We start from the raw sequence: 25900 nt of genomic DNA, 5'->3' as shown, positions 1-25900 counted from the left end.
TATGGGTAAAAGGGCTAGTGTAACCACAACTAATGATATCGTTGGAAAAAAACCATAATCGTGTTGCATTTTAGAAACTTTGTTGGAAGAGCGGCAAAACACTGCAACATCTGCGTCGAGCAGAATTGTTGGTCGCAATGTTCGATCAAAAGCAAACTCCATCCAACACTTGATAGAACAAAAAATGTTGGACGAACATCTTCCAGCATGGGTGGCCAAACGGTCGAATAATGTTGGATCGAGCAACATTGGAGCATTGAATCCAACTTAGTTCGATAGTTTGGTCCGGGCTTAAGCCGTTCTTGCCTTGACAACGATATGATATGACCAAATTCGGGACTATGTGAAAAATGCGGGCACCTGGCAATAAATTTTCAATGTTCTCTCCAAGCATCCAATTCGTTCATACCAGTTTTATTCCTGCAATGCTGATAATATTTTCCACGGCGAACGACTTGGAGTAATCGCGAAATTATTACAATAACTGGAAATTATGTTTTAAGATAACGTTCCCGTAGCCGTCGTCGTTGCCCTCGCTTAAGCTCCTTATTACCAGCCAAGTTCGACCTCTTTCAGTGTCGTCAACTAATTGACATTTAAACACATCATTCAAAAGATTATGACTTATTGTGTAGGCAATATTGTACCTTCAAGCTGCCGTCTTTCTCTTCACACTGCTCCAGTAGCATGTAGTAATAAATCATTCTTGCATGTTTAGTACCATCAATTGTCAAGTAAACACTGCTTTGCATCCTTTCTGCAACCTAAAAAGGAGCAAAAGGCTGTAAACTGTTACGTGAAGTAAATACGCGGGAAATTAATTAGGTAAAGCACTATTCTGATAGCACGGCTATCAGATAATAGATGGCCCGTTAGAGCAACGGAGTGGACACCAGGAGATTGGACCAGAAAACAGGGCCGTCCAAAAACACGCTTGAGGGATGACCTCACCAGACAGCTTGGACCTGCATGGTCGAGATTGGCTAAGGACAGATATCTATGGGATCATTCCAGGGAGGGGTTCTTCTGTCAGGAGCGAACTTAGCCCTGTTAATGAATGAATGAATGAATGAACTATTGGACTATTTGCCGAAGATATAACTATGATTTTCCTACTTATAACATAGAGGGAAAAATTACTAAACCAATGAACATTAAAACGCGAGTCACTTGCCTCTGCTTAAGAATTGAACGTGTTGTTCGTGTCAAGCGGACCAACAGGAGCATAGGTATTAAACAACAACTGCTCAGTAGTGTTTTGATATTGCACACTATACTGTAGCACGGTACACGAGTGCATGGACCAGAATTCGGAATTTCACTTGTTTCAAGGACATCAAAAATAGGAAAGAAAGAACACTGAACTAATTGAACGATAAAGACAGGGTTTTTGCAACGGCAATCACAACAGAGATACTTTTTTCTTTCATTGGATTGTTGCACAAGTTCCCACCATTTTCTGTTTTTGCCGCTGGTAGAAAAACCGGAGACACGCTCATGCTTTCTGGTATGTCTGGTTAGGTTTTGTAGAAGCGCAGAAAAAAAAATGTCGACGAAATAAACAAAATAATGCTAATATACTACGCGAGTTTTCACGCCGAAAATTTTAATGACCTTCTTCGGTAGCTTTTATTGAGTGTTATATTTCAATAGTGCAAAATATTTTAGAACTTCTCAGATCGTTCCCTCAGCTTTCTCGTTCAAACTATTGTTTTGTTTTCGGGTGTTTTTTACGTTACATAAGACCTACCTTTAGAACACACTTTTCCTTTCTCATTTAACTATTTTTAATGTCTCTACTGAAGTGCTAGTCACTGCAATTGATGTAAAATGAAATTTTCCCTGACAAATAAATGCAATTCAGGGAAAAATACCAAATATAGTGACCAAGCTCCTGGAGGGGGGACTGGAAACTAGACATTTCAAAGGCCTTACGACGCCACCTTTAAATTTCATGATTTCCTTAGCGAGTAAAAATAATCATGTATAGAAACAAATAGTTAGATTTGTCGGACAGGTTTTTCGCAAATAGGCCACTTCGGAAAATACCATAATACTCTTTGTTTTTCCCCCCAAATTTTGCATAAGCATTGTTTTTGTTTTCTCTTGGGACAGTTGTAAGTCCCAGGAGAAACTGGAAACAATGCTTATGCAAAATTTGGGGTGACAAAGAAAGAGTATTATGGTATTTTCCGAAGTGACCTATGGCAAAAAGGTCTATTTTCGTTAATTTCGATAATAACTGAAAAATTGATAGATGTCCATGAAGTTCGCTTAGGCTTAAAATAACTATTTACAAGGCTAAAATTGTTTTAAAAAACCAAACGTTTTCGACATTAAGTGATCATATACCCTGATGATGACTTAATGTCGAAAACGTTCGGTTTTTTACCTTTTTAAAAAAAAATTAGCCTTGTAAATGGTTATTTTGTCTGATAGATCATTTAAAACAATGTTGACGGTTTAGTCTTTCATATTGTTTACTAATTCCCCTGGTCGTACGGCTAGGTTTTGAGAAAAAGGCCTTTGAAATGTCTAATTTCCAATCCCACCTCGAGGAGCTCGGTCACTATATTTAGGATTTCCCCCTGGTTTGCATTTATTGGTCAGGTAAAATTACCTTTTACATCAATTGCAGTGACTAACAATCTAGAAGAGACATCCTATTGCTTCAATTTCACAGATTTCAACATTTTTATCTTTTTCTTCAGATGAAGTAAGCCATCTTAAATGTAGAGCACATCGCCCAACAGATTCTGATTGCATGTGCATGAAGCTGAGCACTCATTTGGAGCGTGGATGGGTAACAGGGAACAGCGTGACACACACACGAGAAACAAACCTGTTTCTTTTCGCGTACCTTTGCCTTGGAAGTTTGTTTCAGTTTACGTTGCTAACGTTGCACCGGTTTACATCTCATTTTCGTATGCTTTCATCGTACATGTAAAGCACTATGTTTCGAGTACAAAAGTTCTGCAAAGACGTACTATGAATTCAGTATTTAATGATAAGGGGAAACATACTCTTTCGGTAACTCCACGACAGTGCAAGCAAAACTCTACCCACGACGACAAGTTTCCGAAATGAGAAATAAAATAACTGTTCACCTTAGAAGGATCCTGAAGGAGTGCGCTCATCATTTCCAATTTGTTGACTTGTTCTTGAATCTGTTTGGTCGATAAACTGAAATTGAAAGCAAAGAGGTATTTTTATTTGTAAACGTTGATTCCTGGACCTAGTATTCGTTAATACAGTAATGATCAGGGGTATACATCTATTTATATCTGCCTTACCTGACATCCAAAAAAAGGCATTCTAAATGAGTCATAAGCATTTCCCATTTTGAAACCTCATAACGGTCTGCCAGGGACATGGCTGTACGGAACACTTCTTCCTCAACGGTCCTGTAAAAATGGTATGGACCCATCAGCTGCGCAATAAACAACGACGACGACAACATTTATGTTTTAAATATTTAAATACTATACGGGTTTAAAAGAAACAAAGTGAATGCAGTCGTAGGATGAATACGGATCAGAGACTGACCTATGACTGCGAATTACTGGCACATAAGCGCTCTTGCTTACTGAAGAATGACAGAGAAGTTGAAGTGGAACACGAAATTTAGGCTAAAGAAGTGCGAAAAATGTCGAGTTCATTCTACAGCCAGCAAGTGCGTTTATTCAAGAAGTTGAGTCTCTAATCTTCAAATGTTTAAAGTGACCGTGCAAAAACTGAACAAACAAAACTGAAACACATGATTTCATTCCCTGCGCACGGAGAATGTCACACCGTAACTGTGTCGTGAAGTTGCGAATATTCATCTTTAAAGCAAAGTATCAAAACATGTCTGGCGGTCCATAGTGTTCTTGGAAGCCATTTTAGAGACATTTACCAGTCTAGTTTGTGCATTGCCCCTTGAGGAAGGTGGATGAAATTCCGTAACATGCGAAAACAGTGCAAAATTGGTCATTACCGCATTGGCATTGACCAATGAGATTCCAGGATTTCCAACAGTGCAGAAGTTTGAATATAAAATAAAATTAAATACTATAAATAAATCAATACCGAAGCATATGCCTTTTGACTAAACTACGCTTCAAACACAGCAAAACAGGGCTTGAAATTGCGACTCACTGGTCGCCAATGCGACCAAAAATTGAGTGCTGGCGACTAGATTTTCAGAACTGGTCGCCAGCTGATAACCCAGGATAAACAGTAGACAACTGTTGCATTTGAATCTTTATATGATGAAATCGTTCGAAACTGGTAGCTAGAACGCGACTCACCTTTCTTTCCCCATTAAAATAATGTATAAATACTACAAGAAAATCGGTTTCTCACATTGTTAATAAATAGCACAAATGTACTTCACCGCGTTTACTAGGCCCCATATTGTTTCAGCGGCTTCATGAAATCGTGGGCGCACTTAAACACCGTATGCTTCTTGCCGGTTAGTTACGTGAATTTTGCGCCCAGAAGACGAAAATTCGGCAAGAAGGTTAATTGAAAATTTAAATCCATCGTCAGATGTGAATGCTGAAAACGTAGATTTAGCCATATTACCGAAGGACCTCCTCGGAACTAGTTGATATTGATAACATATTGGTAATGAACCTAGACATCGCACACTGGTTTGAAATTTGCATGGAACCTTCAAAAAGCAACCTTTACCCTCAATGTAAAGTGGGTTGGAGAACTTGTCCCCTCTGTTAGAAAACGAACACCTAACAAAATGACTGAACAAGGTGATTAATAAATGGAGATAAATATCGGAAGAAAAGTACGTTAAGAAACCAAGTTCCTCTGATTCTAGAGGCTACTGAAACCGTATCCGAGCCGCTCCTTTTATTTTATCTCGGCCGGAGACTGGTACGAACATTGTGGTTGTGTGGGGGCCTTGGCCGAGCAATTGTAGTATTGCGATTAGTCGCGATAAAGGTAAGTTGCTTGTCACTAAGCCGAAAACAACAATGGCTTTAGAGATCTTTCTCGTGCTGTTTTTTTTTGTGCTTTTTGATAATTATGACTTTGCATGCAAAGTTGGCGACCAAAATTTATGATCTGGCGACCAAATTTTCCCCATTTGTCGCCAGCTGGCACCTGAGCAAAAAAGTTAATTTCAAGCCCTGCAAAATGAATCACATTATGCATATCTGGCCTTTGCAGTGATGAGCGGGCGAAAGGGCTGATTAAAAACATGGATAATAGAAGAGACTGGATTGGAAACTATAGGTCACGTGTAGTGTATTGAGCACACTGATTGGCTAAGGGTATATTTCAAGATGGTGGAACCTAGCGGAAATTTGTGACGAAGAAGATGGCGTGAAAATGGCGTAAGTATAGGGAAATTTACTATTGTTTTCCCTCGAGTTTGTGTGATTTTGGTAGTTGCAACATACTGTAAAATATTTAACTGCCTTCTTTTCTTTTTCTGCCCAAACCAACCCGCCCAAGCCACACACGGATGACTAAGGTAACAGTATAATGTTACGGTTGTAATTCATTTGTCCTCAGGAAGCCAAAATTTGCGTCAAAAAATGATCAATTATTTGCCATATTCTAAGCAAAATTCCAGGAATTTTTTGACGCGATTTTCTCCTGTTTTTCGATGTGTATATGTATGTAAACTATGATATTAAGTCTCTTCTATTATCCATGTTAAAAATAAGCAAAGAAGCAGAAATTACATTAAAAATGCCATATGTAGGAAGACTTAACTTTACACTACTTTACGCTTACATTGCTAGTCCAAGGATGGTCTCTCGTTTATATTCAGGGTCTTGGGCAAAGCGGCCAATGTCAACTCCTGCAAGTGCAGCATGATTTTTATAAGGACAAGACAATAAATGCCACGTTTGCTGATTCGCCGATGTCAACCTTCTAAAAATACACAGAACTACATTTTTTCCTGTGGTCGAAAGGTCCAGAGCCGGGCATCTGCGAGTTAAATTCACAACTTTTTGCTAATGCGTTAGATTTCACTTAGCATCTCGTTTTTCTTGATTTCACTGACTTTTCCCGATTACAATGGAAAATTAGCGTTGGGATAAATACCCCGTATCTTGTAAAATATGGTTCTGGTAAGGGATTTTTTTCTCATTTCAGCCCATCGGACGAGTGATGCAAGTTCATTCATGCTATTGAATTTGCGTGGATTTCTTTGCTGAGGTGTAATTCGATACTACCATCCTATTGGCAGATAAAACTAACGAAATCGGCTACAGTAATGGTTACTGGCTGACGACTTTGATTTTCTCACGGAATCATTTCAGGCTGACTGCTTGACATACCCTTTCCCAAACTATGAAGAAGCTGCCCTTGGACGAAGTCAGCCATTCGATTGTGATACTGAATCAAAACGTTAACCCAAGATTGGGTTTCTTTAGGCCAGTCAGCGTGCACACCAGCAGCTACGTGATAAATTATGTGATCAATCAAATCCGAAGGCAAGAAATGATAAACGTCAGCTTGACTGTGACTTTTCAGCCACGGCTGCAGGGCATTGTAAATGTGAAGGGCAAAACAATATGCTGCTAAGTAAAGACACAAGTAGCTATTGCCAAAACTGCTGAAAAATTCATCGACCTGTTCTGCCTGAAATAGAAAAGGCAACATTAATTATGCTTCATACAAACGTTTGGTTGTATCATACAGTTAAAAGGCAAAGTAACTATTATCATTTGTAACCGTGTTTTACTGAAACGTATGATACGATTACCTCAGGAGCGAATAATGAACTAGACAAAAACATAAAAAAATGTGTCGGTGCTGTCAGTTTAAAGTTTAAAGCTTCCACACCTTTTACCAGTTAGCTCAGTTGAAAACATGTCGTTTAAAATACAACTCTACACTTACGTGTAGATGTCTATGCAAACCTTGTCAAGTGCAAGAAGGTAAGCCATTCCCATGGAAGAATCATCTGTTAGAATAGATTCTGCTAACTGAATCATCACTGTCAAAAAGAAAAGAGAAGTCATATCAAAAGAGCCCATTCAATTTGGGTTGATAGGAACAAAAGTGGACAAAATATGACGGAAGCAATGTTCTTTGTTTAGTGGGTATTAATTATAATCATAACAAGTTCAATATTTCTACGCAGCCTCGTTTGCAAATAGAGAAGCAATAACAGCTGTAAAAAAATCAGTAAGCCGTTAGTTATTACGAAAAAGGTGCACGGCCACATAGTACCTTCACTTGTTGGTTCAGTTATTGTTCCTTCAGACCTGCTTTCTGACAACTTTTGAGTCCTCAGTAGGCAGCGACTGAACAAAAGGGGCTTGTCTGCCACCTGCTTGGAAAGGTGATCTTCATAGGGCAACTTATCCTAAGAATAAACAAGAAAATCGACCGACCACAGCAACATGTTACCAGTATATTCAGTGTTAAAGTAAACAGAACACAAAAATCGTTGATCTTCATCAAAAAGCTAACAAATCAATCATGTCAGTGTTAAAGAAAATCTCTCTATGAAGCAAAGAAGACCCATTCACCTGCCCATTCCCTACAAAGAATTTTCATTACGTACCCCTTTCGATCTTGTGACATGCCCTTCCACCAATGTCTTGTAGAAAGGATGACATCCAAGAGTGGGAAGTGCCTGAGGGCTTTGCGCGATCAATGGACTGTCTACAACCGTTGTCTGCTCATCACGAAGAGGCCTTATCCACTTAAAAGTACTCTTCCAGAATTTCTTGTCACCTACAGCTGACAGAAGAGACTTGGGGTGTTTTAAAAGGCCCTGATCGAATGATGAAGAAGCTCCATTTTCCTAAAATGGAGATTGACGAAGAACTGCTGACAGAATTCTTTTTCACCACAAACTGCTTTTAGCAAGTTAAGTAAAAAGTATGTGCAAGCACTGGCTGGATGGCACATAGAGTAGTCACCTATCAAGAAACTTGATTTCCGTGCTGTTGAATTCTCTTATATTAGACATGGGTAGGCTGTTTTCACATCGCCAAATTGTACTTGAGATTATAATCAAGTATTTACCAATCAACAGGAGAAACATGAGAATCATAGGAAGTAAATATACCATGACAGACAAATTGCTTTGAACTGAGCCATACCTGATCATTTGCTTTCATGTGGCTATTTAACTCCTGATACAAAATCTGGAGGTGAAGAACATTAACCCGTTAACTATTTGGACTTGGCCTTGCACTCACATGAACAAATGAAACTGGTCCACAGCATAACACTGAGCACTTAAGGCGATTCCTCAGAAAAAAAGTTGTTGAACGATTTTCTTGAAACTTTCCCTGAATGTTTTTTTTTACTAATCCCTGTTTTGAAAACTACAATAAAAAAGACATGTCACCTTGCTTGCTTAAGAGATACAATGGGCCAACCTTACACATTGATGTCTGTACTGATACTAATTACGCGCGTTATTTCATCGGCTCAGGGTACATTTTGCGGTAGCTAAACGAGAGGGTTTTTAAAGTAACATTTGAAAAAAGACCTGATAGGTAGAAAGTCTAGAGTATATGGAACACAGTCTTATATAGTTTATGGAAAAATCACTCAACTTAAAATGACGTCGACTCAAAACGTTTCTCGAGGCGTTGTTTTCAAGATCATAATTTATATCTCTGGGTAAGGGGCTCTGTGTACGTTTTTCTCTTTTTTTCCTTCAGATAAATTTAAAAAAAAATTAAAAGGGGGAAATCTGTACACCAAAATTATGACATAAAAAACATAGGTCATCGTGCTTGTTTAAGAGTAAACACCATCGTACCTGTATCTCGATTATCGTAGATCGTAACAAAATTCGCCATGTTCTCGGAATGCGCGCGCTTATTCGCAGAGAATTATGGGTCATTCACGCTTTCTCTCCCGTGTTTTGAGAACTGTTTCAGCGTGTATGATCGACTTACGCCATATGTGCAATGTTAGAAATTTGACCAATTTATAAATATTGGCACACCATATGCACAGTACAGGATGCGCAGTGCAATACTGAGGAATCACCTTAATCATTTTGAGTGCAGACCAAAACATAGAGAACTGTTCCATAACAGTGTACGTAAATTATGGTGTGTCTATAGAGTATGCAATAGTGTCAAACTAAAAAAGAAGAAGCCAGGAGAACCGCAAGATGAAACAATAAGATAAGATAAAAAAGCATAATCCGCAAAAATCACTGAACCTTGATTGAACATGTTGTGCTAATTTGTTAGAAAAGCAACCCCTATGTGTGCAATTTAGCTTTTATCATCGCTGATTCAATGGCCTGATCCTTTCTCAATTCTCGTTGAACAGAGGTGAGATGGTTGACCTTAAACACAAAGCAAGAAAACCAACCATACGATTTCTGTATAATCTCAAACCTTTCCAAACCTTTCCTATTCACAGCAAATAATACCCTTGTGTGATTACTTTCCAGCAAAAAAAAATTATTTGCTAAAAATTGTTTAAACTAAAATTGTCATGCTATATATATACATATATATATGTATACCGTAGTTTCTAACAAACTTCTGGAGGTTAGGAGTGATTCCAACTCATCTGGTGTGCAGTGCGTCATTGAAAATGCAATAAGACTTTGCCTAAAGTCATCAAAAAAGCAAATCAATATTTTATTAAAGTTGCATACGGAAGACTATACACTTCATTAGAAATAAAAAAATCTGCCTAAAGATTTTAGCTGAGTATAGCACCTGGTTTGGAAAATAGTTGTTTCTAAATAATGATTGTGCATATTGACACAACGATGTTCACATGTTGTCACAGCAGCCATTTTTAGGTGAGAACTATTCGCTTGATTCTCCAAGCCAATAATTATGACATCTACAGTGTAGTCAAATAAGTGAAAGCTTTGTAGGTACAGTAATATACCTTGCACAACAAGGTGTCAATGGCAAACGAGGCAAAACAAGGAACTAAAAGGAACACGGAATATTTTTCCCTTTCAGCTTTAGCCCCACCTCCGCCTCCTTTCAAAATGAGCCCCCACAATGCTTGAAAGACCTCGATTGTATTGAACGTTTGGGCCTAAAAATCATCTTAAATGACAACAAATGTTGAGGAAGTGGCATGATCTGTATCAAGTGTATTTATTTTGTTCCTTGGCAAGGTGCTGTTAATTTGATAACCAATTACCATAATGACAACACCCTGTTAATGAATGATACAATTGTCAACACCAATTACTTTACCTTGCCCTCAAATCTTTAAACTCCTTGCATTCTCCAAGAATCCTAATGAAAATATTTTGAAACCATGTAACTTTGAAATAAGAGACATGTGCTTAGTCACTATTCTTGTAAGAGACAGAGGTTTACCTGCAGATAGTCCACACAGGAACGTATTCTTCCTCCACCAAACCCTGACATGTTTCACAAGCAAATATGTAGTCCGAGACTTGTAAGGCACATTCAGCCACCAACATCAGCACACGACCACGCCTTGACTTTTCGTCAGCTCCTGAGATTTGCAGAAGGTTGGCAAGATGAAGGATCTGAAGGGAAAGATGAAAACAAGATCTACAGTACAACTTGCTGAAAAGGCAAATTTGTTATTTATGATAACTATAAGAAGAAGCAGTACCACAAATTTGGTTATCAGTATCAAAACAAAGGATATCTTCACCTAATGTCAACTGTCTGATCTGCAAGAAGGTTAGGGAGAATAAAAGACACGATAGTGGCCCAGGTTTGCGAACAAGACATATCAATGTCAAATAAAAATGATACAAAACCTTTGAGGTAAAGCGCAGCTGCTTTGCGCTATGTTCACGTGCGACGTTTTGCACATGACTAAACATAAGAAACGTGTTATCCTACATGTATATCATATCCTCTTAAACGATTCCATTCAAATGCTGTCTGTATTTTTTCAGAAGTTCTCTACAATGTATGTCCCAAATTATTACCATTACCCCTCAATTATTGATCCTGTTCAAAGTTCTCAAATAATTATCAATATATATCTGGTACAGAGCTTTGGAGTGCGAGACGTACTTCTTTAATCGACCGCCGTTGAAACCCGTTCCGATGTCACCTTGAACAATAAACTCAACTGGAAATGACTTACTCCAAACACACTTGGTTGATAAAACATGACCAATGGGTAGAGCTAAATGAGAAGTCTACCTTTTGTTTCTTCTTGTAAGCTGATGAACTTGATTCCAGCACCTGTCTAATCAAACTAATTTTGTCTTCACAAAGACGCACTACAAAGAAAATGTTCCAAATCTCTAATTAGGAATGAAAATATACAAGACCAAATACTAAAAAAACAGCACTCCTGTTTTGATATTTGTATTTATGGCAAAGAAAAGAAAACAAAGTCCTATATCCTCCCTAATGCTTAAGACAAGAAGTTATACATGTTAATAATAATAGGCCTTGTCACGGTTTTTGACGCCATCTTGGTTGGAGGGCAAATGCGGCTTCGTCGTTTAGTCGTTTTATTAATATCATTCACTCAATGGAGAATTAGATCATTGCACAAGGCACAACTTCCGAAAATTTCCCTTTAATTGCAGGACCAAACTGTCTTCACCTACAACCAACGAGGCCCTTTTGACATTGCGTATCCCAGCAGTATGCATAACAGCTGATTCATATTACCCGTAATTATCAACTGACAAACAGCTGATATCAAAACCATTTTTGGCGGTTTTCTTCTTTCTCACCCTGTGTCAAAAGAGAGCTGCACACCCTTCCAAGGTCTCGAATCTCGTTTAGCCGCATGGTTTTCACAGCCTTGGATATATTGATTGATGACTTAGAAACGTAAAAACACATTAGGATAATGTTAAGCTTTCATGCATTTGGCCTGAAAACCTTATGTAAATTTTACTCTAAATGCTTCAGTTTCCTCAAAATACCACTGACACTAAAAAGAAACGAGAACATTCTCGTGCATCAATGGAAACTCTGCTTAATTTCGCATCGAAGAGCGATCTTTAGAATCGCCCTATAATGCAATGCGATCCTGATTTGGCATATTGGTACGTCATTTATTTCGGCATAATATATCTTGTATTGATGTAATAAAATCCGTGATCGTTTGTCTCACAATAAAGGTTGCGTGCTTTGAACTTTCCTGTTATAAATAGCTTTTGTATTTCCATGTTATTAGAGAAATAAATTACGTATGTGCAATTCTTGTCGATTTTGCCGTCTTTATTTACGCACTCACATTGTGATTTGCTTTTGCGCGTGCCGCATGACGCTAATTAAATCACTACCATTCTTTTGCGTTCGAGTAATATAAAGATTATTTTATAACGTTGCATTTGATACTTGAAAACTGTATTATTTTCATCTCTATTCAGGGACTGGTAATACATTTTCATTTTCACAGTGATTGCCTGAAGGGAATGACAAACATTTGTTGTTCATAGGCCTTATTGCATTTAGTGGCTCCTAGAGGAGATGGAAGCTTGCCTTTGGAGGCTCCGATCATCGCCTTGTACTTTTTCTTCACCTGACTCCAGATTCCCTTGATAGTGTTCGTGTGGGCTCCTGTATATGGATCCACAAAGTTCTCCGAGTAGTTCACCATGAGGTGGACATAGCCGAGGTTGTTAAGGTTGAAAAACGGGGAAAACTTGTCAGAAACAATTAAGGTTTCAAGTGATACAAAGTGTTGTATTAGTCCAGTTACCAGAGTAACCGGACGAGGAGGGCCCGGCCACTTCCTCTTTAAACCATGCCAAAAACCCAGGTGCCTCTGGAAATCCGCCCTCTGTTCTACTTGCGCTTACGCCCAAACATGGAATCGTCGATTTCTACGGTCTTTCCTCGGCCGCCTAACTTGATATCGCCATTCAGGATTTTCTGGAGGAGTTTCTGGAGTGATGTGATGACCGTACGCTGTCATAAACCTGTTAGGAGAGACACTTTCTTGTTGGACTCTTCAATGGACCACAGGAAGATGACGAACAGCTACTGCGCCAGTGCAGTATGTGGGACCATCACAACAAAGAATAATCAAACAATTTGTGGAATGCATTCATTTCTTTGACCTGACGGGGGACGGTAAGCTGTAGAGATCAATAATTTTACAGATACGAACTTTCACATACCTTGTAGGGGAAGAATCGAGATTCCAAAATCACTAAGCACAGCCAATGCTGCGATCAAGTCACACTCTTCCTGCAGAGCAGGTGAATGATCCTCAATGAGATTTAAGCATTCTCTTGCCAGGTCCATCACCTTATCAGACAAATCAGATGATGAATTAAAGTACTCTTTGGCAGCTTGCAAAACAAGTTCTGTTGCGCGGGAACATTTGATACGAGGACCCAACACTGGGTCAGCAGGTTCTGGATAATCATCTTCCATTGATGTTTTGCAAATCATTTTACCAGCCAATAGGATACACTCCTTTCTGCCAGAGTGAAGAAGGGTTTCAACATAGACCTGAGGTTAAAAATTAATGTTCAAAACACAACCACTGCAGGTTTAAGAGAGTAAGTTTTTTTCTACAGCAATTCGTAGAGCTGTTTGAAATATATATAATTATGCTTTCTTGGTTGGATGTATCGGTGCTAGTTTCAGAACCTTGCTTCTTAACACCATTAATCACAAATTACCAATAAATGGAGCAGAGGAGGAGATGGAATTGCCTCCAACAATGTGGACTTGACTTACAAAAGTATGTGGCTTGAGTTCGTTGGTTTTTTACACTGTTGTTAGACTTTGCTTTTAAAACAGATCAATCAACACTGTGCCATGACTTAAACTCGTATCATTACCAATATCATGAAGACATCTTGGCTGTCATAGGCACTATTACAAATTGTAATTGTCTTTACTATCCACGAAGTTCGCTTAAGTTTAAAAAGAATTATTTACAAGGCTATAATAATAATAATAATAATAATAATAATAATAATAATAATAATAATAATAATATATATATTTTAAACATTACTGTGTTTGTTGCATGAAAATTTCAATCCCTCAGAATCAACATTGATATCGCAAAAAAAAAAAAAACTGAATACGATAATAAGATGTAAGATATTAACTTCAAGTACGGAAATCTACCACGAATGTTTTCAACGAATATTTGCATGTCCTCTCTCGATGTCAAAGTAAATGTCTGGCAATTCTAGATGGATCCTCCTATAAGCTCGCGAACCTCTCAAGCATAGTAATGCTGATCTTAGCAACGCAAAGGACACCCTAGCTCTGATCCAGGACATGGTAGTCACGTAGCTTTCCCCCTTCTTTTTAGCAAGTAATTCAGCAAGCCTACTGTGGTAACGCTTACATTCTGCCGCCATAATAATAATAATAATAATAATAATAATAATAATAATAATAATAATAATAATAATAATAATAATAATAATAATAATAATAATAATAACAACAATAACCAAGCATTGGCCCCAAGCAATTAATAGCACTGTAAACTATACTAATAACAATAATAAATAAATTTAGTTTTAATTTTTTTTAGCCTTGTAAATAGTTCTTTTTATCGTCTTTATTATATATCACATGTAAAACTGTGCTACTGTGGTTCCATAATTACCTTCTAAAAAGTTATGTATGCACGCAGCTGGTTTAAAAGACTTAAAAAGCTAGGAAATTATGACCGGATGTACCTCATAACACACAGATGCATCAATACATGTATACACATCTTTTTGTAACTTCAACATGTGACCAAGAAGATTTTTCCACTCAGCCTCTTTTAACTGGGGACTCCTTTAAAAGAAAAAAAAAACAGTCAGTGCTTTGTGTAAAGCACAAGAAGTTAGAATGCCAGGTTAGTGTGTTTTGGTAATTTACCGTTTTGTAGCAGCTTTTGTCAAGTTTACCATGAGACCTTTAGCTTCTTCCGCTTTTCCCTACACCAACAAAGTATTCATGTTACTATTACTCAACACAGTGTACCATACACAAGAAATTAGACTCTGAAGCCTAGCAAGCTAAACAGTGTGAGGGGGAAGGGTTGGTTGGGCAATTAAGAAAAAAAAAATTGCTGCCACAGCAAAAGTAGAGAAAAAAAAAATTCGAGCAAGCCTTTCTACGCGTAGGATCCTGTTCAACCACATGAAAAAGTCATCTGTAATTTTTGGCATAATCTAATTTCAACAAACAAAAATGCTGTGCAATTATTTGTGTAATAATCACTACAGAGGTGCTGTAAGGAGGGGGGGGGGGGGGGGCACTGCTTCCACTATGATGGTGGAAGCGGTTTAAGACTGAGGGGCACAGGTACACCACATGCTTTTATGTTTGGTCAAGGCTTTGTTACTGTAAGGGGGTGGGAAGTAAATGGAAACCAGTTTCAACACTTTCAAGAGACCTTGTTATTAGCACGATTGACACTACAAAACTTTATCATGCGACAGCAATGTTACGGTACCATGTAAAACATAGTACCATATCAAACAACAATTATTGCTGAAGAAGATGCAGTCATTTTTGTGATGTCACAACACCCTATATTTTGCCTTTAGTTGCTGACATCTGAAAAACGAACTAGGTGACCCCACTTTTTTATTGCACAAAAGTGATAAGCAGGCCAAGATGAAACTTTCTGCAAAGTTTTAAAAAAATCTGGAGCGGATTCAGAGCTGCCTCTAATTTTCAATTATATAAGGTGGCTCTGAATCCGCTCCACAGATTTTTTTTTAATCTTTGCAGAAAGTTTCATTTTGGCATGCTGATTACATTTCAGAAATAATAAATGGGGGCCACCGAGTGTGTTTTGAAATATGAGCAGCTAAAGCCAAAATATCGGGTGTTTTTGCAGGACTTTCCTGCTGCCACGGTCACTTGTTACGTCACAAAAATGATTGAATCTTTTTCAGCAAAAAAGTGATATGGTACCAAAACATTGCTGTTCAGTGATTAAGTGTTGTAGTGTCAATCCTTCTAATAAGAACGTTTCTTTCAAGTGCTGAAACTGGTTTGAGCCACCTTAATGACGTTCGCTATCATTGCTACGGCGCATTTTTTCGCGCATGTCACGCACACGTCTTGCAACCCAGACCACGAAGGAAAACACGATGCTAAAGGCGCAAACATTTTCCACAAGAAAGGAACGTGAAAGCAAGTGACATCATGGGATAGCTGTGGACCCAGGTCTTCTCGGAAATGTCACGCCATAGTGCGAATAGACAGTCACTTTGAGAACTTCGCAGCGATTTCACTCACTTAAATGCTCGGTGACCTCCATTTTTCTTTCCATAGATCACTTCCTTTCCCGATTTTGTCCATTTTAACAAAAAACAAAAAAAATCTATACGTGAGAAGTTACAAATATTTCGCCTTTTATACTCTCGTACGACCAAAGTTTTCTTCCTTAGACTACTATGTATAGTTTTTCAAGGTCTATTCACCTCAGGAAAAGACATCAGCTGCAAAAGTTTGTTTACTTATATTAGTTATGTTGAATTGAGTATGTTTACCTAATCTAAATTTCACTAATGTGCACCTCATGATCTCGAAAATAAGCCTTTTTGGCAAAAGTAGATCACTACCTTTCTGCATGGCAAGTTTAAAAAAAATCTGTACATGGGAACGTTTTGGGCGCGAACGTCCTTAAATAAGATATTCAATACTGATTTCCTGGCATTGGATTTAAAAAAAAAATCAAATTCTCTAATATTGTTAGGAAGGCTGTTCCATAATATAGGACCATTCTTAAGATTATACCGCGGGACAACGAGAATGCTATTGGAGGAAGAGTGCGAAGACCTGGTCGGTGAAGCACCATAGTTAAGAAAGTATGGTAACCCATCGTTGCGAGAAATCTTGGTTTTATAGCCATGACATCATCGACCGTCCGTATGTACGTCCACCCCTCCATGTATGCCAATGTGACCAGTTTCATGCTAGTTTACAGCATAGATCTTTGATATTGGACATCCACATTTTGATCAATTGACTTCTGTCAAAACAAGGTATCTGCTGATCAGCATCGCGTGATCTTTTCGCGTGCTCTCCAAGCTGTTTTTTCAAGTTGACCTCTGGTACTGGTTTTCGATTGGACTGCAGGCTCAACCCAGGTTAACTTACCTAAACATAAGCGAGGCTTCATTTTTCGCATGCTTTCTGTGGCTGCACGGCCATACTACTTCAACTATAGTTCTTGCACAGTCAACGCTTTTCGTGCTCAGGTGGAAAACGGTTTGTAAGATGTTTTCTTTCTGCATTTTTCGCTGGTTTCAATCCAGTTTGACATGTCATGATATCTGTGGTCCACACTGGCGGCTATGCCGTTATTCAAGTCAAGCATCGGAGGGATAAAAACTTAGAGCTGAAAGTTTATTTTTAATTTTCTTAGAGCTGCTTTTTTCTCTGTATGGCAATTTTTGGAACATCTTTAGAAGCTCTGATAAGGTTACATGATTCCTGGAGGACCTATGTCTAGAACAGAAACGAAAGGTGAGCGAAAGAGAACGACAACGACAACGACAAAACAGAATACCAGTAATAGCTCATACTTAGCGGAAGAAGTTACTCTACAAATTCTTTCCTTGGGCACCAAATCGTTTGTTATTTTTACGGATGCGTTATTTAAAGTGGATGCGTATTTTTAATCGGCGAAAAAATTGATTAATTTGTTTGTTTGTTTTGCGCTACAATGCGAGCAAACAAGTGCTTTTTTAATCCGTTTGCCCAACTGGTTTTCGTTGTGCCTCGACAGTGACAAGAAAATTCTCCCTTACGTTACTAACATGTAATCGCAATGAGTTCACGTAAAATTAGGGGGAAATTTCACTAGCTTGTGTTTTCTGAAGTTTGTTTAAAGCACCTAAACGTTATTTAAGTGTTGGAGCGGATCTTGTTTGAAGTTCGTCCTTTCTTGGTTACATTGCCGTATTTTGCTGATTCTTGTTGTAAGCCAACCTGGCGTGTTTCAATAAAATACATCAAAATGTGAATGATCTCGCTTTCAGAGATAAAGCGGAATAGAGTACATCAGTAAAACTCTTCTTTGACCTTGAACTGACAAAGTTTTTTTTATGGCTTCTAATTTTAGCGTGATTCCTATTCGCTGGCTATTAACAGTTGACTCTGAAATGCCTTTTTTCCTTTTCCATTCGCTCTCTGAGGGTGTGCTTGTTTCTTTTAAAACTCATGCGGTTCAAGAAAAACTCATTGGCAAACTGGTGAATTCCAAAGTAAATTTCACTCGAAAAACGCATATTGTACTCATCGCTTTGTGATTCATGCGATATCGGTTTTTAGCGTAAAATTTACCCTGGAATTCACTAGTTAGGCAATGAATTTTTCTTTAAAAGAAAGCAAAGAAAATGATTTAATTATTAAAGCAGCAACCGGAAACATCAAAACGTGGACAATTCGAAACCTTTTATTTTCATAACCCTACAGGCAGTAAGAAGAAATAACCAGGGAGCTCCGCTTTTAGGCTTGTCAGATAAAGAGAGTGGCGCAATACCGTGGTATGCCTTAAAAACAAGTACTAGGGTCTTAAATTCAATGCAACCAGTTGAGTTCTTTAAGTAACGGAGTAATATGTTTTGTCTTCTGAGTAAATGACAATAAACGGTCAGCAGATTTCTGTACATATTAAAGTTTTTGAACAAGGTTTTGTGGCAGACCAGATAGTAGCGAATTACAATAATGGAGTCTAGAAGTCACAAACGCATGTATAAGTATTTCAAAGTGTTGATAAGATAGAAATCTCCTTATTGTAACTAAATGTCAAACCAGACTCCAATGTTTCTAACAGATTCAGAGGCTTTGATTAGCTCATTGCCTGCATTCACAGAATCCAGAGATGGATGACTCGTATGATTATTCGAGATGGCTTGTACCCAATAATCTAAATTCAGTTTATATGCGTATTAGCCATTTAGATTGTGTAACACTGGTGCTTGAAAACTACGGCGATTGAGTTTAACTGCTTCTTCTCGTCCGTTGATAGAAACGCTGTTAATGCATCTATCTGCCTCGCTGAAGATAATAACATCATCTCTCCTGAAACTACCCCGGAGATTGTTACTCTTCCCGCGGATGAGCTCTTCAGGTTAAGGACCGGCACCTGTGAGGATGTTCGCCGAGTCATTTTATCTCTTCCATCGAATAAATCTCCTGGTGTAAACAATGTAAGTGCATTTATAATTAAAGACTGCCTCCCTGTCATATTAGGTCCTACCACCATGATCATCAATTGCTCCACTATTAAAAACACATTTCCAACAACATGGAAGATGGCAGAAGCCATACCTATCCTCAAAGAAGGAGACCATCAGGACGCAACTAACAATAAACCTTTATCACTCCCATCCGTTGTCTCAAAGGTTTGTGAAAGAATTGTCCACTAGCAGTTTGTCACTTACCCCTTACGCAACAAGCGCCTGTCCTCCCACCAGAGTGGAAACCAAAAGTTCCACTCTACAGAGCCCTTAAACATTTACATCACTTATTCAATCTTAGAAGTCTTAGTGGATCTTTCTAAAGCATCTGACAGTGTAGGATCTACTTTGTACGTATTGCGGGCCTACGGAATTGCCCATAATAGTCTCGGGCAGTTTTTTTTTTCTTGCCATGTGCTTTTGAAGCCTGGAAATTTTCTGTGTGGAAGGTATTTTGCAAATTTCTCTTCTGAGCTGGTTGTATCTCGGAAATCTCGTACTGTATGAGGTACCTATCGTGTTTTGCATTTATTTGCTTTCATTAATTTCGAACTACTTCGTTCAGCAACATTTCAGTCATCGCTATTTTCGTTTTTTGTTTTAGAACCGCGCGCTTTGTAATGTTTGTTTGTGGTTTCCAGCGTGTGTATCTCATCAGTTGGGATTAAACAGCTATAAGCTAAACTGGAGCTTATATAGTTCTCATACACTGAGATGACGGAAAAGGGAAAGATCAAAGGGAAGAAATCCCTGACAAAATCGAAGCACGAAAAGAAATGAACGCTACAAGAACAAGTGGAATTCGAGGACTTAAAGGATGAGATCACAGCGATCGAAGGAGCGCCTCAAAATCTTGATTATTCAGAAGATGCGGTCGGAGAAGAGAATGTAGGAGTGTCTGATAGTCTAGAAAACTATATTCCCGACAACAATAACGGTAAGAGGTTGTTATTATCTGAAAATTCAAGTGGTGCTTCGCTTCGACGGCGGTTTCAGATGTTGAGCCTCCTCTATTACAGCAAACTTCAAGTTTTTCTCTACAACAGGAATCTTCAAGCGGTGTTTCTCCTGCTCAGGAACCTTATCGTGGACAGTTAACTCCACTGGCACTGACATTTGTGCTGCGAAATTTTTACCCTAATACGTTTTCGAGCGACCCTAATCCTAGCCTTGGGGCCTTACACGGGTCAGTGAACAGCGAAATAAGCTTACGTTACCAGACGTCAGTTAGTAGAGAGGAAGATTCAGCCTTGCAAAGTAAACCTAGCACTGCTGAGGCGGAATAGTCAAAGCGATTACGTGCCTTGGAGGAAGAAGAACTGGCAGAAAGGGCGGCGCTGGATAAACGTATGAGGGAGGCTAGAAAGAAGTTGGAAACTGAAATTAATTGTGCCATCCAGGAACGCGAAATTATGTACAAAAAACAGGAAATAAAACGTCAACAGGAGGAGCTACAATGTCTCGAGGAAAGGCTTTCAAGGAGTGAAAGGGGTTGTAGAGAGAATGAAACACTAAGGGATCCTATACCCAGCATGCATCAGAACAGAATAAGCGATCAACCACCAATTTCGAGCAGTGTTCAACGGATAAGTAACCCATTCGTAAATCAAGAGAACACTATGGATGGAGCGGTCGGTGGCCGTTTGCCACGGAGAGAATGCACAGCATCTAAGCAAACAGAATCAAGATCACAACAGAGTTGTTTGCCCAGTGTACACCAAAACGAGGCAAGTAGCCAGTCAGCAGACCTGAGCAGTGCCCTGCAATTACACAGCCTGTTGGAAAGACAGCAAAACATTATGGATGAAGTGGTGCGTGGTCTTCTATGGCTCAGAGAGAATACATGAGCTTTAGTGGTGAGCCCCACACCTTTCCTTTGTTTATGCGGAACTTTGAGATAAATGTGGAAAGCAAGGAGGAAAACGACGCAGATCGCCTAAGCTACCTTGTTCAGCATTGCAGAGGTAAAGCACGACAAGCCATTGAACATTGTATTATAATGCCCCCCTGAAGAAGGTTACAAGCGAGCTAAGGAGATACTACAAAGGAACTTTGGCCAAACGCATGTAGTGACTTGGGCTTTTCTACAAAGAGTGGTCAGTGGGCCTCCAATCCGAAATCCTGATCCAGAGATCTTGTCCCAGCTTGCTCGTGACATGGAAACATGTCTCCTCGGGTCTACCCAGCTAGGGCACACTGGCAATCTTAACTTGATGGATACTCTAGGGAAGATTGACGCCCGCCTCCCTATCCACCTCAGAGCAAAATGGGCAGAGAGAGCCAATCAGCTCTATGAAGCTCAGACCACACCAACATTTGCACACCTCACAGAATTTATACAAAGCCGTGCTGCTGTTGCCAACACCTACTTCGGTCAAATTGTCAACTCAAAGCAGGAGGCCCCAAGAGGTCACAAATCTTCATCCAAGGGCAAAGTTAGCTTCTCCAACAACAGCATGACCTTGGCCACATTTGGCGATGAATCCTGGAATGGTGGCCATCGTGGCAGTGAGAGGAAACCATTTAAATGTGTCCTATGTTCGGGCAGCCACCATCTTGAGCGCTGCCATAAGTTTAGAGAATTGACACTCCGCCAGCGACAAAACCTGGTGGATGAGAAAAGGGTGTGTAGTTCGTGTCTCAGTCCGGGACACTTTGTCAAGAAATGTCGAGTTGCAAGGTTGTATGGAGTCGAAGGTTGCCAAAGGAAGCATCATCCCTTGTTGCATTCATCAAATTCAGTACGCGAATTAGTGAACAGTGCAGAGCTTGGCCCAAAGTCCAGCCCCCAAGTCCAAACTACCTCTGGAGGGCCTTCTCAGAATGATGCTACCAGTGTTAGTGCAACAAGTAATGTGGCTTCGAGGACCAGCTTTGGTCGTATTGGCCTTCAAGTAGTTCCAGTAAGGGTCAGCACACCATATAGCAGTCATATCATTGAAACATGTGTCTGAGTAGTTTGGCTAGAGAGCTTGGAGCAGACTGTACACTGGTGGAGTTCACATTGTCGACAGTCTCAGGAGCTCAATGCAAAGAAAGTCAGCAATTATGCCTTGATGTTGTTGGTGTTGCTACTGGAAAGGGAGTTCGCTTAGAGAAGGTTTGGACAACCGAAATCTTACCACTTGCTGAGAGAAGCATCCCAACGAGCAAGGATGTGGAGGAATGGCCACATCTCAAGAACATTGACATAGTAGATCTTGTGGACAAAAAGGTAAGCATACTGATTGGCAGCGACGTACCGGAAGCTTTGTGCCCCCTAGAGGTACGTACCGCGAAAATAGGACAGCCACATGCAGTACAAACATTTTTGTTGGGGTGCACTGTTATGGGACCACCGAAGGGAAGGAGAGATGAGAGTGCCGAAGTTAATTTCATCCATGTTGACCAATCGTTGGGCTGTACTGAAACAGTAAAGGGCCTGGATCCCATACAGCATCATCTAGAACGCCTTCACAATGCAATAGAATCGTCGACAGTTCTGGGAAAATGGACAATTGTCGACAATCGTCGACAATGGACAGTTCTGGGAAAATGGTTGGTGGTCATTATGAGATCACGCTCCCCTGGAACTGTGAAACCCCTTACTTACCGAACAACAAGATCATGGCAGAAAAAAGACTACTGTTGTTGAAAAAACGGTTGAAGAGGGACCCTAGGCTCCTTGCAAAATACAAGGAAACTATGGGAGACAAAACCTGGCAAAGGGTCACGCCAAGAGGATTACCGCCAAAGATCCACCCTCTAAAGATGATGCACCTGTTTGGTATTTGCCACATCACCCTGTTGAAAACATCCCCAGAAACCAAAAAAAAGGTTAGGATTGTGTTTGACTGCACAGCAACACTTCTTTAAACGATCAGCTTCTGCAGGGTCCAGACTTCACAAACTCGTTAGTGGGAGTGCTCTTGAGGTTCCGTGAGGAAAGAGTTGCTCTTATGGCCGACATCGAGAAGATGTTCCATCAAGTTAGGGTAAAACCAGAAGACTGCGAGGCACTGCGATTCCTGTGGTGGCCAGGGGGGGACATTGATCAGGACCCAGTTGATCGCAAAATGTTGGTTCATCTCTTTGGAGCGACTTCATCACCAAGTTGTTGTTCATATGCACTCAAAAAGACAGCTGAGGATAACCAGGGATACTTCAGTGAGAAAGCTCTAGAGACTGTCCACAACAATTTTTATGTGGATGATTGCCTCACGTCTCTTGCCACAACCATGGAAGCAGTTCAACTTGTTGGTGAACTCCCCAAATTACTGGCTCGTGGTGGCTTCCGACTGACCAAGTGGGTCTCCAATGATAAGAGCGTCATGTGTCATACCTACCGGCGAACGAGCATCCACAGTGAACCTTGACTTAGAAAGGCCACCACCAGAGGGAGCACTTGGAGTCGATTGGAATGTGCGGGAAGATAGTTTTGGATTTTGAGGTGGAGCAATCAAAGCCGAGACAAGGAGGGGTATCTTATCAAATGTTGCTTCATTCTATGACCCCCTCGGCTTGGCTGCACCTATGGTATTACCAGCTAAAAGTATTCTTCAGGAACTTTCTCGTCTCGGCCATGGCTGGGATGAAGATCTCCCAGAGCAGGTCCTAAAATCATGGAAAGCTTGGCAGAGTAACTTTCAAGCCTTGACTTCTGTCAAACTACCCCGGTGTTACAAACCAGTGGACTTCAAAGATATCAAGAGTATTGAACTTCACCACTTTTCTGATGCTTCTGTAAGTGGATAAGGGACTGCTTCGTATTTACGATTTATTAATGTTGAGGATCGTATTCACTGTAGTCTGGTCGTGGGGAAGGCTAGAGTAGCCCTACTTAAAACAATCACAGTACCGAGGCTAGAACTGACCGCAGCCACTTTGGCTGTGAAGGTGATGGTTAACAAGCAACTTTGCGGAGAAATGCAGTTACCCATCAACAAGGTTGTCCTGTGGAAAGATTCCACTATTGTGCTTCGATACTTGAGGAACACTACAAGAAGGTTTCAGACCTTTGTAGCCAATAGATTGCAGTTGATCCATGATTCTACAACGCTATTCCAGTGGAGGCATGTACCAACTGACTTAAATCCCGCTGATCTTGCATCCAGAGGTGTCCATGAATTGGAAACAGACCGGGGCCGGCAACAGATGCTGTTTTGGTTTAGGGGTCCTCACTTTCTATGGGAAAAGGAAAACAAGTGGCCAGAGCAACCAACTGATTTACCTGAGGTAGAGGAAACTGATGCAGAAGTGAAGAAAGGAAATGCACGGGTTGGCGCTTCAGTTACCTCTGGTAGTAATCTCCCACCACCCTTTAATCGTCTTATCAGCCGACCTTCATCCTGGTACCAGTTGCAAAAGTCTGTAGCATGGTTGTTAAGGTTTAAGAAGTACCTGCTGCTTCGGTTTGGGAAGACTTGCCAAGGCCAGGCTTTGCTGATCACGGGCCCTTTGAAGGTCACTGAGATTGTTGACGCATTGGAAGAAATTGTAAGGCTTGTTCAAAGGGATTCTCATTTGCTAGATCCATTCAGTAAGAAGAGTGCAAGCCGGTTGGCCAAGCTGAATTCTGTTGTAGGCAAAGGTATTGTTAGGGTTGGCGGTCGTTTGGACAATGCACCTTTGGACAGTGAGCTGAAGCTCCCTGTGATCCTGCCTTCAGACCATCATGTAACTAGACTTATAGTTCGCTATCTGCATGATTCAAATGGCTACTCCGGGACTAATCAAACCTTGGCTGCTGTCTGCCAACATTACTGGATCATCAGAGGGCCAAGCACAGTAAAGTGTGTTGTCAGTGGGTGCATTCCATGCCGTCGACGAAACCAAAGCCCTGGTACCCAGATCATGGCCCCGCTCCCTGCAGCTCGTGTGACTCTAGGAATGCCACCATTCTCATCCGTTGGTATAGATTATTTTGGCCCCCTGAAGGTCAAATGGAGACGAGGAACTGCAAAGCGCTATGGGTGCATTTTTACTTGCCTGGCAATCAGGGCAATACACATTGAGATTTCTCACGACCTTACAACAGATTCTTTTATTCAAGCAGTGTGCCGATTTGTAAGCAGACGAGGCCCCCCTAGAGAGCTATTTAGTGATAATGGAACCAACTTCAAGGGTGCTGAAGCTGAGGTTAAAGAATCCTTGCTGGCGTGGAACCAACAAAGAATCAGAGACCAAATGAGGGCAAAAGGAATTGAATGGAATTTCTCTTCCCCAAGCGCCAGTTATGCGGGTGGCGTATGGGAGCACATGATCAGATCTGTAAGAAAGCACTTGCGTGCTCTCGGTGGGAATCGTTTGGTCGATGACGAGACTTTACTCACTGTTAGTTGTGAAACCGAGAAGATAGTAAACGATCGCCCACTCACTTGGCATTTTGACGGCCATCACGATCCTTCGGTTCTAACGCCGAACACTTTACTTCTGTGCTACAGGAACCCATGTAGACCCGCAGGTGATCTACCAGTGGTGTATAATCCTAGGCCCAGTGAGCGGTGGAAACAAGCTCAAACTATGGCTGATATGTTTTGGGCTAGATGGATCAAGGAGTATGTTTCCACACTTCAAGAGAGGCAGAAGTGGCTCTACCCAAAACGCAATTTCGCAGTGGGAGAGTGTTAATCGTGGACGAGAGTTCACCATGAGGCCGTTGGCCGCTTGGTTTGGTTGAAGAAGTCTTTCCAGATGAAAAGGGAAATGTTCGACAAGTTGTTGTGTGCACAGCAGGTGCGAAGCGCCTTCAGCGGGATGTGAGGAAACTATGTCTTTTGGAAGGAGACCTTTCGGATCCTGAAGCTATTCAAGAGTGACTGATGAAATAACTCT

General features: G+C 40.3%; 1 protein-coding gene across 1 annotated transcript in view; it reads right to left on the bottom strand.

Moving 5' to 3' along the window:
- LOC137992656 (NBAS subunit of NRZ tethering complex-like) overlaps nucleotides 1–25900 on the bottom strand; it is a 155269-nt gene that overhangs the window by 24562 nt on the left and 104807 nt on the right. The window contains exons 37-52 of the mRNA XM_068838132.1: nucleotides 14763–14821; nucleotides 14576–14678; nucleotides 13043–13379; nucleotides 11100–11179; nucleotides 10290–10465; nucleotides 10164–10205; nucleotides 9467–9554; nucleotides 8073–8117; nucleotides 7529–7771; nucleotides 7192–7327; nucleotides 6879–6955; nucleotides 6294–6597; nucleotides 5743–5809; nucleotides 3294–3404; nucleotides 3108–3183; nucleotides 648–764 (exon numbers count right to left, since the gene is read on the bottom strand). Of these exons, the coding sequence (XP_068694233.1) occupies nucleotides 648–764; nucleotides 3108–3183; nucleotides 3294–3404; nucleotides 5743–5809; nucleotides 6294–6597; nucleotides 6879–6955; nucleotides 7192–7327; nucleotides 7529–7771; nucleotides 8073–8117; nucleotides 9467–9554; nucleotides 10164–10205; nucleotides 10290–10465; nucleotides 11100–11179; nucleotides 13043–13379; nucleotides 14576–14678; nucleotides 14763–14821 (2061 nt within the window). The remainder of the gene's footprint in view (nucleotides 1–647; nucleotides 765–3107; nucleotides 3184–3293; nucleotides 3405–5742; nucleotides 5810–6293; nucleotides 6598–6878; nucleotides 6956–7191; nucleotides 7328–7528; nucleotides 7772–8072; nucleotides 8118–9466; nucleotides 9555–10163; nucleotides 10206–10289; nucleotides 10466–11099; nucleotides 11180–13042; nucleotides 13380–14575; nucleotides 14679–14762; nucleotides 14822–25900) is intronic.

Source organism: Montipora foliosa, chromosome 2, assembly GCF_036669935.1.
Source record: "Montipora foliosa isolate CH-2021 chromosome 2, ASM3666993v2, whole genome shotgun sequence".
NCBI lineage: Eukaryota > Metazoa > Cnidaria > Anthozoa > Scleractinia > Acroporidae > Montipora > Montipora foliosa.
This window is presented reverse-complemented; position numbering and strand designations above follow the sequence as displayed.